This window comes from Corvus hawaiiensis, chromosome Z (assembly GCF_020740725.1).
Source record: "Corvus hawaiiensis isolate bCorHaw1 chromosome Z, bCorHaw1.pri.cur, whole genome shotgun sequence".
Taxonomy (NCBI): Eukaryota; Metazoa; Chordata; class Aves; order Passeriformes; family Corvidae; genus Corvus; species Corvus hawaiiensis.
This window is the reverse complement of record NC_063255.1, coordinates 5,006,988-5,016,386: the sequence shown is the minus strand read 5'-3', so window position 1 is coordinate 5,016,386 and position 9,399 is coordinate 5,006,988. Positions and strand designations below refer to the sequence as shown.

Sequence of the window (9,399 nt, the reverse complement as noted above, 5' to 3'; positions counted from 1 at the left end):
GGGCTTGCGCGCGTGACATCAACGGGAGAAGGGGCTGGGAAAGGGGAGGGTGCGCGCGCCACCCCCTGGCGCTTCCCCCTCCGCCCACCCCCCGCCGTTCTATTTATGTTTGTTACGCCGATTTGCATTAGGCCCGCCCACCCCGCAGCCGGCGAGGCCGCGCGGCCCCGCCCCCTTGCCACATAAGGGCAGAGGGGGGCGTGTCCCCGGGGGCTCGCGGGCGCTCGCTGTCTTCCTGGAGCCGTTTATAGGGTACAGCCACTTCCGCTGTCGGCTTAGAAGCGGCGCGATCATGGCGGAGCGCGGTCAGCTCCCCCACCCCGGCAAGCGCCTCTGCTGCAGACCCGGCTATGGCTTGGGCTGCAGGCCGGGGCAGCGGGCGGGCGGCTCCGGGCCCGGCGGCGGCGCGCTCTGCGCCGGACCCTCCTCCGCAGCTGCCGCCGCCGCCCTGGGGCTGCTGCCGCTCGGCAAGACCCAGAGCCCTGAGTCCCTGCTGGACATCGCGGCTCGCAAGGTGGCGGAGAAGTGGCCCTTCCAGCGGGTGGAGGAGCGGTTCGAACGGATCCCGGAGCCGGTGCAGCGCAGGATCGTCTACTGGTCCTTCCCCCGCAGCGAGAGGGAGATCTGTATGTACTCCTCGTTCAACACCGGCGCCGAGGATCCCGCCGCCTGCCCCGGGGGCGCCGCCGCGCCCGGCGGGGCCATGGACGCCGCCGCCGCTGCTGCCGACGAGAACCGGCTGCCCTTCCGCAGGGGCATCGCTCTGCTCGACGGCGGCTGCGTCGATAACGTCCTGCAAGTCGGTGAGTCACCGGCCGGTTCCGCTCTGGGGCCAGGCCGCCGCCGCTCGGGGCCGCGGGTCTCCCGCTGCGTGTCACCCACTTGCCGTCCGTCTCTCTCTCCGCCGGCAGCTCCCCCGCCCGCGGCCCGGCCCGTGCGAGCCCTTCACTCCCTGGCTGTACCGCGGACCGGGCAACTTCCTCCGCCGGTCTCCTCCCCCTCGTGCTCGGGACGCGCAGTGGCTCCGTGGCTCCGTGACACGGACACGGCTCCCGCTTGTCCCTTTAACTCGCAGCCCCGCACCGCGCCATGCCCGCTCCCGGTAATCCAGCCTGTGTAATCCTGTTTGGCTCTGCCCCCCTACCAGCGTCCACCCCCGGTAATCCGGGTCATCGCTTTACCCCGAGCCACAATAGCGAGGAGATGCCGCCCCCCCCAATCCCGAGGGGGACCGCCGGTGGAAATGAATCAGCAGAAGGGCGGCCGGCGGGGGAAGGAGGGCGGGGGCGGGATGCGCCGCCGTCCAAAATAAAGACATAAAAGCGGTGCGAGACCCCGGCAGCGGGAATGCGGGGGGGATCCGCGAACAAAGGCATTTCTAGGGCAGCAGCGACGAGCCGGAGGGAGGGGGCGCGATCCGCCCCGACGGGGGTGGTATGGCTGGGGGGGGTTGCTTTGGAATGAACGGCTTCGTGACAAGGGGGGGGAAAGCGCAGCTCTTCCTCCTCCTGGAACAATACCCCCCTCCTCTTCCTCATCCCCAGCCCAGCCGCCTGCCGCTGTTCTTCACCCGCTGCGGGTTCCCTTGGTTAACTCCTCCCTGCCTGTGTTTAAAGGGCTGCAGAGGTGGGTATTCCCCCACTTTTGGGGGGCTGTCTGCCGGGGGCGGCTCCTCGTTCATTCAGGGAATAGAAGGGGAGCCGCCCCCGGCAGACAGTCCCCTCCGCCGGTGGTGATGCTCTTTGTGTGACCCGGCCACTTTGTTCTCATTTTTGTGTTTATTTGCGTCTTTTTTTTCTTTTTTTTTTCCTCTCAGTTTTCTGTCGTTTCCCATTCTCCTCCCCTGAAAAGGGGAAGACAGACAAAAGAGGCTGCTGCTCGCCTTTTGTTGACGGCGGCGGCTCGATGTGTTTGTGTGTGTGTGGGGCGCCGGCATTCCCCCCTTCATCCTCCCCCAAAACCTCGGTGCTGCCCGCTGCGGGTTTGACTTGGCGGGCACCTTGTAAACGTGCCATCAGTTTTTTCCCGAAGGGAAAACGTGTCCCTGCTCCTAGGCTCAGTGCCCTTCTCTTCTGCCTACGGGGACTTACTTTTTTTTTTTTTTTTTTTCTGTTTGCTTGTTCTTTTTTAAATCTAATTAACTTTCTTACAAGTTTCATCTTCTGACTTTCTCTTTCCAAGGGTCTGAGGTGCATCTGTGGTTCCTCAGGACTGGCAAAACCAGAAGTAAGGCTTTTTTAGTTTCGTTGGCAGTGCTGAGATTATTTTTTTTTCCCTTTTGCTTGCACTTGATTCTGTTTGCAAGCGATTAGGAATGACAGGAGTGCACATAGGGAGGGTTTCTTGGCTGATTGCATTTAAGCCAGGAATTCACTGTGAAAATAAAGCCAAGGGGCAATAAATAAAAGATGCAATCTTCTCTAGGAGGCAGGCACCCAGCGTGGACTTTGCTTTCCTTGCTTTCAGCAGTGGAGTAGGCCTCAGTGAGTAGTTGTGAAAGCAAAAAAGTAACTTTTTGTGTGTCTGCAAGGGGGGGGGGGGGGCATTGAGTAATGTTGGCAAGGGTCAATGTGAAGAAAGAAAATGAGTATAAGTCCAACTGAAGTGTTGACTGCTTCTTCTGGAACCCTTAAATGCATTTCAAACAGATACTGTACCCACTGCTGAAAATACATTTGCTTTGTTGTATTCCCTGTTCCCCCCTCCCCCCGCCCCCCAACCTTATGTGAGCCTCCTTTGAAATTCTGTGCAAAAATAGTAGTGGAAACTGGTGATATGAAAGATGTCAGTTGTTTTGACAGAGGCCTTTGGCGAGGGAGTTGTGGAGGACTTGGTTAGGTTGGGTCCTGCTGTAGGAAAGTTCTTGTGTAATCTGGGTAGGTAGCTGTGTCATTAAGACCAGGTCTTGCTGACAAGATATCCCTTGTGAAGCAGAAAGGTGCAACTGTTAAAAGGCAATTCAGCTCTAGAGTGAGTTATGTTGGGCAGAGAATGGAATTGGTTCCATATAATACAGCTGAATATGTAGCATTGATGAAAACTTAGAATTAAGTTTATATAAGTGCATGTTTAGTGACCACATAAATGTGAATTTATGTTCTTTGCAGTATGAGTAATGGAAACTCTGTAAATGTTTACTGTTGAACTATGGAAAAGTGCAGTTATTGGACAAAATACATTTTATTACATATCAGTTCTAACAGCCTTACTTGTTACCTGAAGTATTACTATAAACAGGGAGTGCAAGACTTGATTGGAGAGACACATAAATTTTGGTTCAGTGGTAGTTAAATGGCACCATTTGCTTCTGAATTTTACATTTTAAATTTTTCATTCTAGCCCTGACTAAAGATTCTGCCAGTTTTATCATGGTAAATCATTTCAGGCAGGAGGATTTCACAAACATTGTATATAAGGTTTTATAAAAATCTTCATGGGATCCTGCTTCATACCTACTGAGTTAATCTCTTGTGTGGTGTCTTGTAAAGAAAATCTGAAATAAAATGAAGATGACATATTAGTGATACACACAAATAATGTTCTTGGTAATCGGGCAGTCAGGTTGGCTGCTAGGCTATTTTGTAGTTCAATGGTGCTGTCCTAGCATAACAATTAGCATCACTTAATTTTGAAGGATTTTTCTCCAAAGAAGACAGCTTCAGAATTCAATTTGCATCTAATTTATTGATGTATTTATAGCTTTTTGATATGCTTCAACTAGACATGAAGGTTTTTCTTTTTTAGTTTATTTTAAAAAAGCCAGAGAATGCAGGCTCCTAAAGCAAACCTTCCCAACTGCGTGAAACAGCTCTTTTACCATGCATGTTTTTAACTTACTTCAAACCAAGTGTTTTTAGTAAAAATTACAGTCTAAACAAGAAAGCACTTTGTGAGTAAATATGACAATCTGGAAGGAAAATTAGAAATTGACTGTGTTTCATTTGGCCAAATTTGTGAAGATGCCAGGAGCAAGCAGACAGTTTTAGATGGCGAAGTGTATATTTGGTTTCTGAGGTTAGTCCTGAATTAGTACACAGTACTGTATTGTCGTCATGGCTGTGGCTGTCAAGGTTAGGAAGAGGTGTGATCCCTCAATAGCACAGCTGACCTGGCGAGAGCCCTTAATGCAGCTATTCTAGGAGAAGAAATAAAACCCTGTGCCTCCACTGGTATGACTCTTGCTTAGGGAAAGACAGAGGGTTGCCTTGGCTGTAGTGCTGTAAAACGCAGCTTCACAGCTACAGCTGTATCTGCATTAGAAGTGCTCGAAAATTTTGTGATACATCATACAAGTACTCCTACAGTATCCCTGTCTGTTGGTAATTTGAGGCAGGTTTGTCTTTGTTGCGTAGACCCTGCTTGCTCATACAGGCCTTCCTTAAAGGAGTTACAGCCCTTTCCATGGTAGCATACTGTGGTAGGTCATACCTTTTAGGTATGAATGGCAAGGGAGTGAGTTGGAGGGAAGGGACTCCTTGGGAAGGAAAATACAAAGAATTCATTGACTGGCACTTGCCACAGCTCTAGAATATGATGTTAGTATTATAAGCTAGAAAGCTGCTTTATCTGTGGAAGGAGGCTCAGCTGAAGAACATTATTAGCATGGAGCTGCAGGCTCATGTTTTGGAAGCCCCTTAGAGATACCTGGTTGTGGGATGTAACCAAAATGCTTCTTAGAGAAAAGCAAAGTAAAATTTGTCCTTTGTTAAATAGTGATTGGAGATCACTGATGTTTCTTTCATTTGTTCTTAAGTTAAAGACTGGAGATTTGTTTTGCTTTCGAAACCAAGAGAAGCCATTTTTTTCAGCAGGAGCAAGAGAAGGCTTTAGAAGACCATATTGGTAGCTGCATGTAGTTCTGGTGGAATGTGTATTGTAGTCAGCAGCTTTCAGATCCTTTTAGTGGACAAGGATTCGAGTTAAATTTTCGTTCTTCCTAGCCATCTTTTATGAAAAAAACTGCCCAAAACTTTGTGAAATTGAAGAGCATGTAAAACAAAAGTAATTTCTCTTCTTTCATGACAGAGCTGGCACAAATGTTATACTGTACTATGAGCTGAACTGCAACTTTTAGCAGATGTGGTGATCCTTACTGATGTGTGCAGTGTATACATAATGGTTGATGAAACCTGTGGGACAGATGTATTTAGTAAAAGGATTTACTTAATGGGAGTAATACTGAGTTGTGTGACAAAACTAAGGCTACCATTAGTGGGAATGTAGGTGCTGTGTTTAGTATTAACTTTTTTTGACCTATGATACCAAATTGTTCTGGTATGTGTAGTGACCTTTTTCCAAGAGGAAGAGGTTGTGTTAAACTCTGCCTATTTGAAGAGGGGAATTTTGTGTGCTGACATGCTGAAGGAACAATCATGTTCTTCCACAGTCAGCCTAAGTTGGGGTTTGGTTAGGAATGTATGAGTAAAACAAGTCATCCAGAATTTGTTAATACAATATTGTGGTATGGGCGTAAACAAATGATGTCTGACTTTTTGCTGGACTTTTTTGGACTTAGTTCCAAGACTAGTAGAGTCTTGCGAACATACCTTAATTGATTCCAGTTTCAGTTTGCTCGAAGAAATAACTACCAATATTTCCAAGTTCCAGAACAGAAACTAATAAGCTAATTTTTAAATGTTTTGTCCTGAAAGGGAGACATCTAATGCATTCCAGTTTCCTTGTCAGATTTGGAGTGCAATTGGGGGATATGCAAGCTGATTTCTGTGTGTGTACTCTAATACACTATCCTTGACCTTGAATAATTTCTTTAGAAACCCTGAAAAAAAAGAGCAAAAGAAGTAAAAAAAAAGCTGTCGTTCAAGACCAGATCACTGAAGGTGGAAAAGCTTTGTAGATCAGCTCTTGCCTTTAATTCAGGCTTTCTAAAAGTATCTGATCTGCATTTCAAGAAGATGTAAGTATTTTAGAGTGATTTCAAAATATGAAAATAAAACTTTATACTATCTTTGTATGTAGTTGTGAATAGTAGGATAAATGTAATAGGACAGTGTCAATACTGCTCTAGAATTCATTTATTTTTTAAGGAAAATAATTGCTAATCACTTGCCATCACAATTTTTAAAACGAGGAAGCTTCTTTTATACTGGGGTGTTGTATTTGGTTCATGTAACAAAATCTTTCATTGTTTGTTTTAGGTCAGTTTTCATGTTTCTTATATTCCATTTTCCCCTTAATTTCAAGGCTTTCCTCACATCCAAGAGAACAATTTTCATTTTTAAATCTGCTGTTCCTTTTAGAAAGGAATCTTTATATATGATCTGATGTTTTGGTATGTAGCAATGTTTGAATGTGAACCGCTTGTCATGGCAGCAACTGATGCCTGCATATGCGCTCTCTCCCTGTATGCTAACTTTCAGAGATGAACAGTTAATTAAAAGCAGAATCAGTGTATACTGGGGCTATTTAAAAGTCAGTATCAGACAAACTGGTTTCCTTTAAAATCAGTAGCTAATTGCTGCATTTTGCTGTATCATTTGCTTTTATAAATGAATGTGTTAAAATCGAACCATTACTTAAGACTCTGCTAACATTCTAATTAAAAAATTCAGGTGAAAAAATGTGCTAAACAGTTCTTACTGTAGAAGGACGAGGTACATTAGATGGCACGCTCTAAGATATGTCTGCATGAGTTCAATTTAAGTGTCACCTGCTGCCTAGGTAATCTAGCGATGTCAAGATAAAGTGTGAAGTTTTGTAGTAGTGTAAATATGAGTGCAAAGTTACAGTAGTATAGGAAAACAGCTGACATCCTTTTACTTGCTTTATCTTTAGCTTATTTTCTTGGGGGTTAGGTAGGAGAATTTACTGCATCTTTAAAAAAACCCCAAAAGTCAAGTCCAAAAAGAACCATGGTATTTTAACTGACAAAAGGTATCCTAATTTATGAATATGCTGTCTGTGACATGAACTAATTTGAAATCTTAAGAAGCTTTCATGTGCAGCAAGGATACAGAATTAATGTGAATTCTGATTGCCTGGAATGCAGTCAGCCTGACAGCACGTGAACACTTGAGTGCTGTCCAACAACTGCACTTGTTCTCAGAGATCTGTCTTGAATTTCCAGTTTTTCCTCTTGGTTTACTGTCCAGGACTATGAATGTAAAAAGTTCTCAGCTGGATATGTGTGCAACCCTTGACGTGGCTTCATAACCTTCTGTGACCTGTATCACTGCCGATGTTGGCTGGTGCTGTACACTGGCTTGCATTCTCCTTCCAGCTACATGCCAATTACCATGATTTATGTGATGGCCTTGTGGCACATTACCCTGCTGTCCTCTGAAGCAGCAACATGCATCCAGTTTTTGTTGCCTTGGCCCTGCTGTGGAGGGCCAGAATGTCTGGAAAACCAGAGATGTAAATCACCATCTTAAAATAGTTGTTTTCTGACTGAGTTCTGAAAATGTGCAAACAGATTGGAGGAGTCTAGCCTTCTAATAGTAACTACAGTGTAGAGAATTCCTTTGTGGCTAAGTCAGAACTGATAGAAGGCCTACTGTAAGAGCTGAGTGGGCATACAAAAGACTTTTTCTGATGTGGCACAATTCAGTATAGACTGAAGAGTGTCCTAATGTGGAATTTTTACCAACACTTTATTAAACACTTCCAAAAGTGAAAAATGGATTTTCAAAGAGGAGAAATTTCAGCAGTGTTTGAAGTACATTTTAAAGTAATGCTTTACATCACATGCTTTAAAAAGGAGAGTATGTGTTATTTGTGGTTTTAAAGATTATTTATTTATTTTTTTATTTTACCCTAAGCCTCCATTTGTCTTTGCAAGTGAGTGTATTTGACAGTCTTGAAATACCTGGAAATTTTGCTTTGGAAATGCATGGGCAATGGCTGAGAAAGTCTTGACGCTAATTGGAAGGATGTGGTAAAACCTGTCAGTAAGTTTAAATTTGCACTGGTAGAGCTAGCTGATCAGATAAATAGGAAGGTCATTTACTGAATTAATGTGCTAAAAATTCAGGTGACTTACCTTTTATCCTAGCTTATTTAACAATCCGCCTGTTTACGTAAGTCATCTTTTATTGTTAGTTGATGTCAGACCTTTAATACATTTTGGCATTGTTGGAAAAATAACGGGTGAAATGGCATAGTAAGATATTTCGGAGAAGTATGTGTTAATATATATCTTTATTGTGTCTTTTTTTACTTTACTTTTTCACAAAAGTTAATTGCATTCAAATGATTATTTTAAAGGCCTAGAAAATCAACTGCTGCATAGCTGTATGACTTCTAAGAAATGAGACACTTTGTTGTATGTGTGCCAAGTTTAACTGCTAACTGGTTACTGACAGCCGGTAGTAATGCAGTGGCAGTGCAGGAACTATGCAGGAATTCTGCAGCTGACTACAATGTTTAATTTACACTGACTAATGAAATAAAAAACATTAGACCATTGAGGCGTTTAAAATTGGATAAACTCTTACAGAATGTGAGACAAATGTATAGTCTGTAACAGAGTAGAGGATCAAGTTTGCATGTATTCTAATCATTTAAGTGTTTTTAACCTTGTGTTAAGAGCTTGGCTTTGGGTTAAAGGCTTCAGCAGTGGCTCTCAGATTTGTTTCTGTATGCTTAAAGTTTGACTCTTCTTTAATGCTAGTAGCCTGCCTTCTTTCCGCATAGCAGTGTTCCACTATGTGTGCAAGGCCTAGTGGCAGCACAAACTTTTTAAACTCATTTTAGCCTCTAGATTACCCTTGTCAAAAGTGGCTTCTGATCTTAATTATTTCTTCTAAATTTCTACATTCAACTTTGGTATTTTGATTGGACTGAAGTGCATGGAGCACCTATCCATATTCAGTAATTAATGATGGGATCGACAGTATATTTATCAATACTATAAATAAATACAGGTAATGTGGTCTTCAGAGTTTCATATGATGGATTGTTGGTCCTTTCTTCCACTTACGTGCAGCTGTGGCTATGAAAGGATAGCCAATAAAAGCAGTGTTAAGAACTCATTACCAAATATACCTACAGATAATCTTCCTGGGATCTTCTGGAAAACGTGAGGAAATCAGTTGAGTGAAGAACTGTACTGTAAGCTATTGGTTGCTTCCACAGCAGTTAGTAGTTCCATCAGACTTTACTTTTGCTGTTGGTGTAATACAATGCAGTGTTTTGGGAGGGTGGAAAATAGTCTTAGTAAAACACTCATTTGCATATTTACAAAGCTGGATTTAGTGACCGTGCTTAGTGGATTAAATATGGCTTGTTCTTCTTTAGGACAATTCTTCAGGATCTGTTGATTTTAAGAGTTTAAGAACAGGGAAAAATCAATAGTCTAAATGAATTGTTTAATATATTAGCTAAAGAAAGAGAAAAACTGGAACACTTTTTATTCTGAAATACTGTTATTATCAATGATAG

The 9,399-nt window shown here is 43.8% G+C and overlaps 1 protein-coding gene across 2 annotated transcripts in view; it reads left to right on the top strand.

The window, feature by feature from the left end:
• The first annotated feature begins 274 nt into the window (after nt 1-274).
• Nucleotides 275-9,399, top strand: part of ZSWIM6 (zinc finger SWIM-type containing 6) — a 111,214-nt gene continuing 102,089 nt past the window's right edge. Inside the window, exon 1 of one of the 2 annotated variants that reach the window (XM_048291086.1) lies at nt 275-803. In XM_048291086.1, the coding sequence (XP_048147043.1) occupies nt 293-803 (511 nt within the window). In that variant the 5' untranslated portion in view covers nt 275-292. The remainder of the gene's footprint in view (nt 804-9,399) is intronic. The other variant, XM_048291085.1, reaches the window with a different exon arrangement.